General features: G+C 33.6%; 1 protein-coding gene across 1 annotated transcript in view; it reads left to right on the forward strand.

Annotated features, from left to right (window-relative positions):
- Positions 1-16058, forward strand: part of LOC122577337 — a 345413-nt gene that overhangs the window by 253541 nt on the left and 75814 nt on the right. The window contains exons 19-20 of the mRNA XM_043748626.1: positions 3869-3915; positions 12442-12611. Of these exons, the coding sequence (XP_043604561.1) occupies positions 3869-3915; positions 12442-12611 (217 nt within the window). The remainder of the gene's footprint in view (positions 1-3868; positions 3916-12441; positions 12612-16058) is intronic.

Genomic DNA, 16058 nt, shown 5'->3' on the forward strand with positions numbered 1-16058 from the left:
ACCTGAAATGTAATTACAATATTTGATTCTAGTAGTAAATGCACATGTTACTTTGTTCTTATCCTCAATGTTCTCGCGAGCGAGGGTTCCGAGTTATTGCACTTGAAATAGGAAATAATTATTTGAAATAATTTATTTCGTATCGTCATTTTTAATACTGCTATTCTAAAATGTAGATAATATCGATTTATTTGGAACGATAGCGACACCTGTCTCGTTGGGAATTAAGCAAAAATGTGTTTGAATGCTTCTAAAAACTTTCACGAATGGTATAGGCAACATTTTGAAATTTCATTAGTACCTGCAACGAGACTCGAACAAAATATTTTGTTGAAGTATATCTTTCGCAGAGATCACAAAAATATTTAAACACTGGACTACCATTATACTAATAAGCTTCGATATGCAGTGGAACCATTTTTAACACATATTATATGTTGAAAATGTTTGTTCATGCTGTATACTAATCTTTTTACTAAATATAGTTTGCAGCAAATATCTTGTAACTTGTACGCACGCATTTTCAGATTGATTTCTAATTTTACCATTATAATCATGATAGTTGTTTCGTTATAGTGCCAATGAAATTTCAAAATATTTAATGTAACACATATAATATGTACATAAAAGTTTTCTATGGTAAATAATCAAATACTTTCATGGACTATTGTATACCTTTTCAACCTTGAAAAAATGAAAAAAAAAAAAAAAAAAAAATGAAGGTTCCAACGCAATTTGATTATTCTAGATTTTCACGCAATTTTGAATTGTAGAATTTTCTTCACTTCAATTGTATCACGAATTTATGCTTACAGTATGCATATGTAATATTCTTACTTCTTTTTCTTCATTTACTATCTTCCGTGTAGCTGTCTGAATCTCTCGTTGCACGTGTGTATCTTCTGCTTATCTATACTTTTTAACATCTTCCAATCATCTTTGTCTTATTTAAACCTCTTGTCTTCTAGCGTGCTTGTCAATCGTCAAGAACTTGTTGCTCGACTTAACAATTCGATGTCCAGAACGTTCTGTTATCAGAAGATATGTCGAAGAATAAGGGTTGCGAGCGCAGTAAAGTTCGCAAATAGTTGTTGAGATAAGAACGCTGTCCGTAGAACGAGTTTCAGTTCGCTACGCGAGTTGAAAGGAACACATGAATTTTTATTCAATATGGTTTGTCTCACTTTTTTAGGTTGTTTCCTTGTGCAAATAATTTTCTTATACTTTTTTATATTATTGGTTTTAATAAAGGATTATGAAGGAATGTTTCCTTCTTCTTTAAGATGTTTTGATAAAGATTGTTATAAGAATTTCAAACAGCTGATTGTGATGCATCAAATGAAATTCATATAAATTATTTTGAACATGAGATATCAGAAATATTCATGCGTTATCCTATAGATATTCTAAAATCTCAAACTATCAATATTTTAATTGAATCAAGAGAAAATAATTTTTCACATAGACAACTTTCGCTTTTGTATACAGTGTTCATTAAATTCCAGTATTACATCTGATAATTAATATTAGGAATTTTGGTTTTATTTATTATAGGCATTCGATTAGAACTTAGAGAAATAGCTTAATGTGTCTTATACATGCAATATTTTATAATATTTTTAACATTTTTTTCTAATTTATTAATTTATAATTTCAATACTTTTAGTAGAGAAGTAGTTTTAATAAAGAAAGGAAGTTTATTAATAAAAATATAATTTTTATTTAATTTACTTAAAAACGATTTCAGTCATTTTTTTTAGTCATTTATTTTTCAGTCATTTATTTGCAAAACATTTTTAATTTAATATTTGGAGTAACAATTTGCAGTTTATATGGAGACAACAGAATATTGCTTTTATATGTGAATTCGTCGCGACGAAAAAGGAGAAACGTAAAAGAATTAGAAAAAATTTCAGTTCTGGAAGTTATGGAAAAGGAAAAAGATCATTCGGTCGGATTATTAAACCAGTATTATAGCCTGTATAGGGTGCTCGCGCTAATTCGGATAAGCGTTTTTCTCGTAAACGATAAGTTTATCGAACTGATAAAAGAAGGAAAATATGAATGGTTTAAACTAAACTACATAATAACAATAATATTCTTTTTGTAAGTGCAAATATGCATGTGCATTTTGCAGTTGCACTATTTTTTTAAGTGGAAAGCTCCCTTTTTTTTGCATATATGAATCCTTTCATTCACTCTGCGAGAAAAAGTGTTAGGGTAACATGGTCTAAAATTGATTAGTTTAAAAGATATTCTAATTTCAATTGTGTAGAAATTACCATATATGAGATAAAGAAGATATAAATACGAGAGTGCTGCGTTTTGTTTTTCCTTGTTTATCATATGATATTTTACAAAATTAAAGTTAGGATATCTTTTAAACTAATTAATTTTTTACCACGTTAACCGAATACTTTTTTCATAAAATGAAAGGATTCCATGTATTAAAAAGAAGAAAGGTCACTTACCTAAAGAAATAGTCCAACTGTACAAAATGTACATGCATATTTGCACTTGCGAGAAGAATATTATTATTAATACGTAGTTCACTTTGAATCATTCATCTTTTCTCTCTTTCATTTTTTCCTCATACTTATTGTTCACGAAAAAAATGCTGATCCAAATTGCCGCGAACGCCTCGTGTGCATGGCAATATCTGATAGGAACATCTTGACCTGCATCTCTAGTGTTATCTGTAGCGAAAACTTTTTCAGACAATATTTGATTGGCCTTTTTTGATGTTATTATTTTTTCTGTAGCTAGGCGCGTAAAGGTCATGTAAAGGTCAACTTTGTTTTTTTAGATGAAATTATATATTTTTTGTACATTAATCGATTCAACTTGAGTTTTCCTACAAAAAAAAAAAAATGATTAGTTTAGTAGATGTTTTGACTTTTTTATTTTAACTTTTATTTTGTAAAATTCACCGTACGAAAGGCAAGGATAACAAATACAAAAGTAGGACCATAAGTCTTTCCTTGTCCTTTATACTTTTCCTTTCTTCGTTTTTTTTTATATCTGTTATCCTTTGCTTCTATTAACATTGCATAAAGTTTTCTTTTTAACAATTTAAAGTAATAAAAATTTTCTTATAATTTGTATAATTTTTTGTAATATTTTTCATATTCTAAAGCTAAAATATTGTCGCATTTTCAAATTTTGTAGAGAAATTAACTTTAATATCGAAGTATTATTGAATTACAGTCTTAGTTTATTGCCATTTACTACCTTATTTTATATAATATTCATTAACATTTAATTAATAAACAACACGAGCAGCCTTAGTACCAAGAAAATTAAATTATTGCAATTTATCTTTAAAAATTATTGATAGAACCTGTTGATAAAGTCAATTATCTCTATTCTATAATACTATTGCAACATTACATTGAAAGATACGTTTAAGTATTTTATTTATTTGTATCAATCGAAGTAGTCCCTTCTTTTTTCGTTTGGCTTACATTTTTGCTGTTATCGCTATCGATGTATCCTCTAAGAAACTATTTTTCTTTTGTCCGTTCAATACTGAATATGCTGCTACTATGTTACCCCCAATACCTTACTCACGTTACCTCGCCCCAATAGCATTTCATTTATTTATTTGCATTCTTTATTACTAATTTACGCTTAACGTAGCCGAATGCTGCATGAATCGTGTAACTGCCATTCAATGTTTCGTAGGCACAGTATCGATAATTGCGTGGTCTTGTGTACATATGAAAACAACGTTGATTATACATTTTTATCCTCGATGTAAAGCTATCACGAATTTGAAGTTATCAATCAATGAAAATATGAAAAGCATGTTAAACACTATGTATGAACTTATTTAATGAATTTAATAAATAAACTTTTTCTTTTTCAGCCTTTTGATCAGCGCAATAGTCGTCCAGTGAAACCATATATGTCACAGTAAGTATATTTTTGATTTATGACCGAAACATCATTTTAGTGGTAGTAATATTCGTTTATTTTTCTCGTCTTCTTATCTTTAAAAGGGCATTGTGATTAAATCTTTATTTACAAACAACATTAACTTACTATCAAATACATAACTTAAATGACTCCTTTCTTATTTTGATTATCTCTCTTATTCAATCCTTTCCTCTTTCCTGTCCTCTTGTTATTTCCTGTCTTCCTATACCTTATTATTTCCTATACCTTCCACTCTGATCATTTCCTCGCATTCCCGCATTAGATGCTGTGTGATGATCTGTACATTAGATTATTAGATGGCTGTTTTAGAAGGTGTCAAAGACGATGTACTTTAAATCACCTTTACACATGTATTTACGTACGTTTTATAGGTGAAGAAAGATATTTTATCTTTCATCAAATAAGCAAATATGCTGTTTGGTCTTATTTTAATAAAAAAATATGCAAAATAAGAAGTTCTCGTCGTTGCTTCAGTATTGTCTCGATGATATGTTTCCTTTGATTAATCCGATTTTCGAACCTCTTTCTTCTTCACTGGCGCTATCCTTCTTTAAGTTCTATCTATAGTTAGATGCCATACCTTTACTGGATAAGTGTCCAACTTTGATTTCGATTTTTTGGTACTTATCCAGCTTTATTATATTGTATTATAAATTATTAAATCTTTTTTAGCGTAATTTAATTAGGATTATATTAAAGTATTCAAAAACTTCGAAAACTACAATTTTTTAAACAAAATTTGGCTCGGAACATATGAAACACGTGACTTAATCAGTTCATAACACATTTTGATATTAATGATTTCTTTGGGGCTAACTGGGTATTTTATATTTAACTGGAAATTATTATTACTCTCGATGTACTTGTCGAAAGAATACCCTTTCACCGATTTCGATGATTTTCAAGTATATTTCCTTTCCTATATATGTAATCATCGGCCTTAATTTCCGTGATATTCCCAAAAAGCTGTCGATAATATTACAATGAATTCTTTCTATAATTCGATTGTTGCATTTCTGTTTTTTATTATAAAAATTATTGGAAATGAAAATTTGGGATACTAGAAACAATTAGTTCATTTTGTCGTTACATATATTTCATTATTAATCAAATAAATAATTATACATAGTTACATTGAAACTTTGCTGATATTTGAGCAGCGTAGGGATGCGCGTTTCTTGGTCGCCAACTTTGTAACGCCTTATCTTTGGTGCACAGTCGAATAAGCCATCATATAAACAGGTCTCGATATTTATATGTCGGAGATGTAAGGACATCGGGGCCTTTCTTTTGAAACGTTTGGGAAGGTCGTCGATACTTTAGTCCAGATTTTTCATTATAGCTGTTCTTAAATAATAAAACTGAGAAATAGTTGTTTGTGATTTAATCTGAGTATGGGTGCCCGAGATTTATGAGAGTGGGCTTGGGCTCGAAGTGACATAACGGGTCGCTGAACGTAGCCACGGTCACGGGAGGCACGTGTACTTAACAGAGCTATGGAGTAATTATATAGCTCTCCTTAAAAACAAAGATTGGCCCGAGGGGTACAGAGAGTTATGGAGCGGAGTATATAAGGGCAGTTCCACTTGGACTGAGATTCAGTCAGATAAGTTCTACTTGTATTGTGGATAAGTACGTTGAGGTACACCCGAATCGTGGATCAGTAAGTTGAGTTCGACTTAGACTGTGGCAGAAATCGCATTCGTCATCCCGTTGATCGCGGATTCGTTATTGAACCTAAATTCATTGTCATCAACATCTCGAATATTCAATCGCCGCTATTACTTGTTAAACTCTGTAATAATCACATTTGTATCAGTAAAATATCATCTATAGTACATAACAACGATGGCCAATTCACGTGAAGATTCATTATACGCCTCTAACCTCAATGATAATCCGTCATATATATATGTCGGGTTCACACTATGATTAGGGTTGAGGTTAGGGGCGTGAAACGAATCCTCATTTGGATTAGGCGTTGTTGTTATGCAATAGAGAAGATATTCAATAGTGCAGATACGGTATTACAGAATTTGACAAATAACCGTGGTGATTAGATACTCGAGATGATGTTGACAATGATCCGCGGTCAACCGGATAACAAAATGCGCTTTCTTCCAAAGTCCAAGTTGTACCCACTTCCTTGTCTACGGTACAAGTATTACTGGGCTAACTCTTTGTTAAAACGTAGAAGATCCACCGAGCGTAAGGGCGCTATGTAACTCGATAATAAGACCTTGCGAGAGAATGACTTTCCGTCATGATGATGCTCCAGAGAAAACTATTATGGGGTGTGTCTATGGACACGAGATCATTGGATTCGAGGAGATATGCCTTCATTCAGAAAGTGAGGGAAATTGACGTTGCTGTTAATTGGTCAATTTCCATGTTGGTGATTAGAGAAGGATGCTAGCCGTCCTTGAGGGAAAGTTGCTAGCGGGAAGCGTCGTTCGTAAAAAATAGATTTCCCCTATCTTCCCGTAGTTGGGACAAAGGCTGTTTGTCTGTTTGAAGGACTTTAGTTAACTAAATCTTAAGATTTATAACGGATCCTCAGGATAACTAAACATGTACTGTGGCGAGCCACGAGACAGAAACCGTTGGAATGTTTACTGTCGAGTGCCGCTACAACTATTTCTTTTTAAGGAGAGCTATTCTGTTATTCCATACCTTTGTTAGACAAACGTTCATCCCTTGATCGCGGCTACGTTTGGCGACTGGTTGTCGCCTCGAGCCGAAGCTCATTATCACAAATCTCGAACAAATACAATCGGATTGAATGACGACAATTGCTTAATTACGGCTATGGTAGAATCTAGATTAAAGTGTTAAGGGATTTTCCCAAAATTCCAAAGGGAAGGCTTCGGTGTCCTTTCATCTCCGCGATATATATATAGTGGAACCTAGGGAAAACCGTCCAAAAAGTGTCGTCACTATTTGTAAAAATTAACATGGAAGACAAGAAGATTCTCGTTTTGCGCATACGTGCGACGAATGTTTCTGACAAAAAGCAGGAACATTCTACTCATCTTTGTCTGTCTCGCAAGAACGCGGACTTTGTTGATCAGCTGTGTTGATTTTTTACAGCTGTACACAACTCAATTTTGTTGGTTTTTCTTAGCGGGTTGTATGATCGTGATCGTATACATATAGAACCAGGATACGCGTATCGGTTATCGAAGTTATATAGCAGGTTTACGAAAGTGTGTTGCGGTGTTGCAGACTTGTAACGTCAAGCGTTCTTGTACGTTCGGTACATGGTCAGAAACATTTAATTTTTTAAATTTTCGATTCTTCATAACTTTTTATTTTTTATAATCTTCGAATGAAAAAGTACATATCTAACATTTTTGCTTCCTGAATTTATTTACATAATCAACGAAAAATGTGCGTCAACTGGATTGTGCGTCCGTAACATCGTATGCGTTAGTATTAGTTGTCAGGAACCTTGCGGCAGACAGGTATAATGATTCATTATAACATGAACATACTATATAAGGGTTAAGCGAACTTAAAGCTCCGTACACAACTATATATTCGAGGCTGCAAGAAATATCTGTTATATATAACTTAAAACTCAATTAAAAGTGATTGTCATCAATGTGTTGGGTTTGGGTTTGCGACAGTCTCCTTAATCCAGCCGTCGTGAGGTGGATGGCAACGCTTGCGTGACATAATAACAAATTGAGTGTAACAATAGCCGAATAAATAATTAATGTTTTACGAAATTGAATAGTTGTTATTATTTTAACACGTTGACTGCCATGGGGGTCACCGGTGACCGGCACTCGATTTGGCTATAGCGCCGTGAGGGCCACCGGTGGCCCTCACCACGAAAAATGCTTCAAGCATGATTTTATAACTCATTTTATTTGCTGCAAATAATATTTCAACATAATATGCATCGCATAATGAAAAGTTTACGTCGCCGCCTTGGGCAAACCATGGAAAATTCGTCTGGCAGTCAATGTGTATCCGGCCGCCTCGCGTGGGCCAGATGAAAGAAGCTAACTCAAACTTAAACGCAATACATACATTGATGATATTTATTTTTAATTGAGCTATAACAGTCATTTATTGCTGCCTTGCATATGCAGTTGCACCTTTATATTCGTCTGACCCTCGTTTGTAAACAGAAGATAAGCGGCCAGTGGTCCACAGCTGACATTGATGTATACGCTGCCATAGACGCACAATTATAGAATTCACTAATTTTTCCAATTACACAGTTTCGTTGGTGTGGCGGGGAAATGGATGTTTTAATGATAAACTATAAACTAATACCAATGTACAGGGTCTTCAAAGATTATTGGCTATGGCCTTTAGAGATGATGATGACCTTCCTATCGATGGAGATTTGTTAAAAAAAGTGACTGCAAAATTTACCTTGAGCATGATGTTCAAAGTCTAATTTTCTTTAATTGCAACCTGTAGTATTCATCACGAGGAACAAAGGTTTCAGGAGAATAATGTCGAGACGCGAAGCTACCGTCGTTTATTTGTTCGTAAACACGGTCAATGTTTTGAAATATTATAGCTCCGCGACCTCAAACTCCGAGCCGTGAAGCTTTCGAAAGATGATGGATTAAGTTGTAAAATATTTGTTTGCTTGCGCCTCCCGACTCGCGCCTATGAACTGGAAAATGATTTTCTGACAAATATGTTCTTCGTCGTCCTTCGTAAAGAATGGGAAAACACACGATTCCACACGATCTAACCCACTCAACGCAATACATTTCAATGCTAAAATCAGCATTTTTACTACAGCAATCCACCAATGAATGTCGAGAGAATTTAGTGTTTTTAATTATTTAATTTACATCCTTCTCCCATTTTTGTTTTAGGGTTTAGTCTAGTTATTTGTAGATTATAGTTTTTATTTTAGAGATATCTTTTTACTTCATTTTATCTCTTTACTTTCTTTCATTTGTTACTTTTTAAACTTATTACGCAAAGATATCCTTCGCTCGTTATTATATACTAAATTTTATATACCAAATCAGAATTTCTTCTTACGCTCATCTTATATTTTGGATTGATATTTTTATCCCTTTATTCATTTATATTCTTGCGCATATATATGTCTTCATACGTTTATGCTTTTATATTTTTACGCCTTTGTACGTTTATGTTTATAAGCCCAAGAAATTCTGTCTTTCCTAACACCAATAACCTTATGCAGCCATTGAACATTTGTTCTGTTGCTATTCGATAGCAGTTGCTTGTCACGGTCAGGGATTCAGGTGTTTTCCCTTCTTTTAACCTTTATTCCAGCATTGGTCGAGTCAGCACGCGTCATAAGAGTTTGTTGCATTAAGTAGAACTTGCGAAATTCCCGTGCAGGCTCTCGAGGATCGCTCTGTGCTAATAACGCGGAGGTAGTCACCTACTGAAGGAAGGTTACCAATCGTATTAAATTGACCACCTATTCAATATCATTAAAAAGGTAAGGATTTATGACACTGCTGAGTGAGCCCTAAGAAGTGTATAGGCCCGAAAGCTCTTGAAGAGCCAACAGTGTCATAAAACTTTTATCCTTCATCCCCATCTTGAGCGATCAATAACCGGGCAGATGTAAGAAATTAGTCGTCAATAGCTGTTGTCTCCTCTTTGACGAAAATGAAAGGTCGTGGTTTGGTCGCCACACACGAGGGATAGAGGAGCGAAGGATCAGTTATCAAGAGCAGTGTGGTCCCCCGTCTGATGACACTCCCAGGTCGTGGTCCAACTGCCAGACACGACAGTCATATACGCACAGTTAGTCGTATAGTAGATATAGTCATCTTCCGTCTTACGAAGTTTAAGGGTCGTGGTCGGACCGTCGAACATAAAAGTCGATATTGTATCATATCTAGAAGGGGCATTACCTTAATAGTCGCGCATCCAATAAAACCATACGTTTCATACAGTTGTAATTAGCTGTCTGACCTACAACTCCTTTCCTGCGTCAAGCCGCTCACAATCGCAAGTTTGCGCCACTTTTGAAAAGTCGAAAATGCTTAGACAACCAATCTGCGTGTTTTAGCTCCGCCAACATCTCGCGTATGGGAGGCTATAAGAGCTTTATCCCGGATGAGTTTAGTCAGTCTGCAGTAACAACTTATTCACCAGTTCCTTGAGTCTTAACTCATTTCCAATTTAGAAACATTTCACACCAAACACATTCAATTTATATACAGTTCGCTTTAAAATAAATCTCACAGTTCTTTCTACTAGCGAATGATCTTTGTTATTCCTTTATTTTACTGGCAAGTCATCTTTGTCAGCCTTTCGTTTGGTGGAAAATAATTTTTGTCATCCTTTTATACTACTGGCAAATAATCTTTGTCAGCCAATCATTCCTGTGACAAATAATCTTTGCTGTCACATTCTTTCAAGCCTAGGGTGTCAAACAAAAGTATTAGTGTTGAGGTGTAGTATCAGAGGATAAAGATAGTGTTTTTATTGTTATTTTTTCCATAGTTCTAATATTTCTTGCAATAGATAAACAGCCTAATATCTAACTGATTTCTGCATTCGCGCTTGAAATGCAACCAAATTACAGATGTAAGGGCTAATAAAACATTGACATTTTTTCCTAAAAGATAGTTCATTTGTCAGTCATGCTTCCTTTGAAATTCATATTCCTCGTAATGAGTGTTACATGTTGGAATTAAAAAGGTCAATTTTTCGGTTGCTTTTTTAAACAGATCTCCATTCGAAAGTGTAGAATCATTTCCCAAAGCAATAACAAATAATTTTTGAATATTCTGTACATCGGACGAACATCGTACAACTGTATAGAGGTATGAAAATGGGGAGCTACACATGGTAGACAGGGCACGTGGTAAGAAGTGAGGTTGGATGTAACTTTTTTTTTGGTCGTCAATTTACAAGCAATTCTCATTGAGAATTTTAAGTAACTTCATTTGGCGTGGTACAGTAACTTGGATTATAATAATTTATATTATGTTTGATTCTAGTTGAATTTAATGCTTCAATCTAAAGGGTATTTTCTTTTTAGTCCGCGGGTCTGATCCGTCGTGTCAAGTAGTTGGGTGACTAATGGGTTGTGGTGGTTGTTGACTCTTGTGTTATATCTGCCTTTGAACTTGTATATTTTTTCTTTGACTGTGGGTATCTTGAGGATTGTTTCGTTGGTGACATACTAAGGTGCAGTTATTAAGGATCTTAGTGTTTTTGATTGGAATCGTTGAAGAATTTCTATGTTGGAGTTACTCGCAGTTCCCCATAGTTGGGATCCCATAGGTCCAAACAGGTTTTAGTATGGCTTTATATAGCAATATTTTGCTCTGTGTGCTTGAGTTGGAGCGACGGCCAATGAGCCAGTAGAATTTTTTGAGTTTAGTCTTGAGTTGCTTCCATGTCAATCTCCTGTCCAAAGTCATCTGACTGAGTCCTTGTTAGGAATAGTAATATTGTTGATGGGCACCTGAGGGCAGGTTTGTTTTCACAGCGTGAAGGTTACATGTGTCGATTTATTTTCATTAATTTTGAAGCTCCATTTGTGGAACCACTTTTCCATAGAGTCGAGACCTCGCTGAAGAGTGGGGGATGCAATTATCGGGTCTGCGTGAGATGCTAATAGCGCTGTGTCATCAGCGAATGTCGCTGTGGTTATCTCTGTTAAAGTTGGTAAATCGGCATTGTAGATGGAGAAGAGCAGGGGTCTGAGGACACTGCCTTGGAGTATGCCAGCTTCTATTGGAAATGTTGCGGTTGTGGCGTCTAAGTATTTAACCATGAATGGACGTAACTTGGCTAGCGCGTTGCGTGGCCAAGCCGAAAAGAATTCACAGAATTCACTGTAGTGATACCAACAATTTTTTGCTAATATCTCGAAAATTAAGGCCATGCGGGAGTTATATATATAGGAAAATGTTATTCAAAATGTTTATTTCTACATGTTCAAAAATCGGCGGAATCGGGCATTCGGTGAACTTGTAGATAATTACTCCGCTTTTATATAATTTGTAGATATTTATAGTATAACTATTATCATTATGTGAAATATTCATGTCATTATATGAAAATGATAATAAATTAAATAAATCTATTAAGACTCGCATTATGTATCGAAAATGGCAAACCTTTGACTTTTCCTATTTTTCTCACAAATGAAATGAAAATGAATGAAAATATCCTAAGAATTAATAGCGTGAACATACTCTCCGCAATGAAATGTCACTATTTACCAAACACATTGTAATTTAATTACGATATATCTTAGTTTATTATTCCTATTATTTTTAAAATCTTCTAAAAATTAATCATTACTTTAAAGTTATGGAAATTACATTGTAATTTAATTGCAATATATCTTAGTTTATTATTCCTATTATTTTTACAATCTTCTAAAAATTAATCATTACTTTAAAGTTATGGAAATTATATTATAATTTAATTACAATATATCTTAGTTTATTATTCCTATTATTTTTATAATCTTCTAAAAATTAATCATTACTTTAAAGTTATGGAAATCCTTTTTTTTTACAGTGCTCTTAAAGAATCAGGATACGAAAGCGATTCTACTCTGGTGTTTCGTCGCAAGGAAGATATCAGCCCGCTGAGTCAAGTTGAACAAAGACTGGCCTATAAAACTGTTCAAAGCGGTGGTGACGTACCCCTTCATGGCTTTCGTAAACCCGCTCCAGAACGACCAAAGGGTAAGTTCTCAAACTCATCAATCTAATTCTATTTGTCTTTTTAAGCTTATTCCTATGTTTTTAAGGCATTTGCAATTACTACTACATTCTCTGTGAATATTTTTCTTATTTTTTTGGTGTTTGATGTGGTTTGATATCATTTAAGCAGGCATGTTAGCATATAATTGATCGATTGTCACTTTGAGTTTTTTGTATCTCGTATTTAATTACTAACAATAGTTGTGTTTTTGCTAAGACTCTGCATGGTCGTTGCCGTGTCATTAACTTTCGTTTTATTCTCAGAGCTTCGAATGAAATTATACTTTCACGCCTTCAAGCATGACGATTTTAATCTTTACATATCACCTTGAGTCCTTATTCTTCAACGACCACGAGGCTCTAAACTATTATTTGGTATCGTACATTTCTTCAAAAATCTTCGTTAAAGGTCGTTTAAGAAATACTTTTTACTGTTAATAGCGTTAATAAATTTTCTTCGTTGTTCATAACGTTTACACGCGTAATAATGAAGTAACAACTTATGAGAGCGCAAGGAAATACTATTGCTCAAAAGTATTTGGATACTTGCTGATATTTGACAAGTTATATTTTGATAATAAAATTACGGTCAAACAAATTGTTGTGATTTTATTCTTTATAATCATCACAGCTACGTATAACAGTAGATATGTTATAAATCAAACAAATTGAGTTTTGAAAGTCAGTGTTCTATATAGTACAAGGCGTGACGCGTAACAATTCCTAGAAGAGTGAATCTGTATGAAAAACATAAAAAAGATGAATACAATTTCTTCATGCATTTTGTTCGACGATTTGTTTATGAAAAAATTAAGCACAAATATGCGAACTTGCTTAATTCTTGACTAGATATACAGTGACGAATAAAAGTGTAAACACACTCCGCTGATTTTATGTAAAAGGCGATACTACGACTAATTTTTCAAGTGATCGGTAAAGATAAGGTAACAGTAACTACAAACTGCGTCTGATTAACGAAATAGTTCATTTTCATTAGTATTAATAATGTACAGAACATTTTACAAAAATGGACATCTCAAGCCATGTTTACAGTTTTGCATTTTAATTATACTCGTCGAATTAAGGTTTCAACCTAGTATTTCGTCCACTTTCCTTTACCTTTTTTTAATGCTTTTAATCTACGAGGCACACTGTCAATTAAATTTTTAATTATTTGTGGTTCAATATTGTATCATTCCTGTTGCGTTCTTTCCCATAATTCATGAACACCTGAAGGTGGAATATTATATTTTGCCAGCCTTCTTTTCCGCCACTTCATCACAGAAAAATTTTGATTTTCTAGCCAGGTTTTAACTATTTTTGCTTAGAATCCCCGTCTTGTTGAGATACTACTTCACGTTCATTATATCCAATAGAATTAACTACAGAAGGTAAATTACTTTGTAGAATGGTCAAATAATGCTCTTTTCGCATTATACCTTCGTTTCGAACTGAGGGACCAACACCTCTGTGAGTAAAGCAACCCCGACACATAATTGAGCCACCTCCAAACTTCATATTTTGTTTTGTACCACCTGGTTGATCATTATTCTCAGGTGAAGTCCAATGCCAGGACTTTCCGTCGGATTCGAATCCGTTAATTTTTGTTTCGTCACTCCATATAACTCTTTTCCAATCTTCGGTCGTCCATTCTTTGTAGGTGTCAACAAATTGTTTTCGTAATTTAATATTTCTGTTTGAAAGAGCTGGTTTACTTTCTTTTTCCTTCGTTCGAAAACCAATTCTCTTTAAAGAGCGACGAATGGTCCATTCGCTAGCACTTATTTCGATTTCCTGAGCAGCAATTTTTGGTGTTTTGTAACTATCCGACCGAATACAGTGCGCAATTTCACGCGCTGCTCTATCCGAAATAAGTCGCGGTCTACCGTTTTGTGAAGAAATTGGTGCACTAACATACTTTTTGCTTATTCTTGCAACTATCGTGTGACTGACACCACATTTCTCTGCAATTTGCCGCAACGACAAACCTTTATCACACAAACAAATAATACTGTTCTTTTCATCTTCACTAAGTGGCTTCATCTTGGATTAAGCATATCAAACTGAAAAGTAATCTAACAATGGTGTGGAACAGTTCACTGCGAAACAGTGGACAATCAGTGCTTATTGACAGTTTCGTTTTGCTGACATTTACATGCTATCATAAACGTTTCTGACGAAACGTGTAAAACTGTAAACATTGTTTCAAAACACAATTATTATAAAATATTCTGTACATTATTAATGTTAATGAAAATGAACTATTACATTTCGTTAATCAGACGTAGTTTGTAGTTACTGTTACCTAATCTTTACCGATCACTGGAAAAATTAGTCGTAGTATCGCCTTTTACATAAAATCAGCGGAGTGTGTTTACACTTTTGCTCGTCACTGTATATGAGTGAACAGACAACAATCACCAGGTTATTGTACGTGCGAAATTAAGTTCAAAATGCGAAATGAAACGTCAATAATTAGCATCGTATGTACATGCATTTTTGACGAATATCTAAATTCAATTTTGTCGAAAACGAAGATTCCAACGAGAACATCTTGTTCTGCATTTTCGATTTATTTGTTCAAGTAGAATAATTTCCTTCCAACTATTCGTTTCAATTCAGCCAGGAATGAAACTAACTCATGCATAGTTGTTCTTTTCAGATAAAAAAATTGTTATTTTATATTTTCGATTTATTTTTTCATATACTGTAGAAACTACCTTGCTACTACTGTACTATGATTACTGGAATACCTTGCATATCTAATGTTTGTAAATATTATAGAACTATATTATTACTTCTTTGATATTAAAACCAAATCACAAAGAGTAATATTTCAACAGAAGATGTATATAGTAGTAAATATATACACAAAATAGTAAAATATTTTATTGCTATGTTCTTTAATGGATAATTTAGGATTATAGCCTGGTGATTCCATAAAAAGGTAGTGATTGTTGCTTCCAATTTTTAATTCGTCAATAATTTGTATATTTCCGTAAAACTCGCATATTGTTACTACAAATCGACCAAAGTGTCCTGATACTTACAGCAGCTCTTGAAAGTATAAAGTATTGAAAGTATTTTTATGAATATATTATGCGCATTATTTCAAAATTTCATTGCCACTGTAGTAAGACATAACTATCGTTATTATATTGGTAAAATTTGAAACCAATACGAACACATATACATGTGTGTAAAGAAATTACAGGACATTTACTGTAAACACATATTTACCAAGAAATTAGTATACAACGTAAATAGCTATCTTAAATATGTGATAAGTTAAAAATGGTCTTACTGAATATCGAGGTTTATTAATATAATGATAATTGACTGCTCAAATACTTTTGTGGGTTTCTCTGTAATGTATACTGATGTATAAAATATCTTGTAACTTCAAAACACAGGACGCTCAAAAATTAT

Source organism: Bombus pyrosoma, linkage group LG18 (assembly GCF_014825855.1).
Source record: "Bombus pyrosoma isolate SC7728 linkage group LG18, ASM1482585v1, whole genome shotgun sequence".
In the NCBI taxonomy this organism is placed as follows: domain Eukaryota; kingdom Metazoa; phylum Arthropoda; class Insecta; order Hymenoptera; family Apidae; genus Bombus; species Bombus pyrosoma.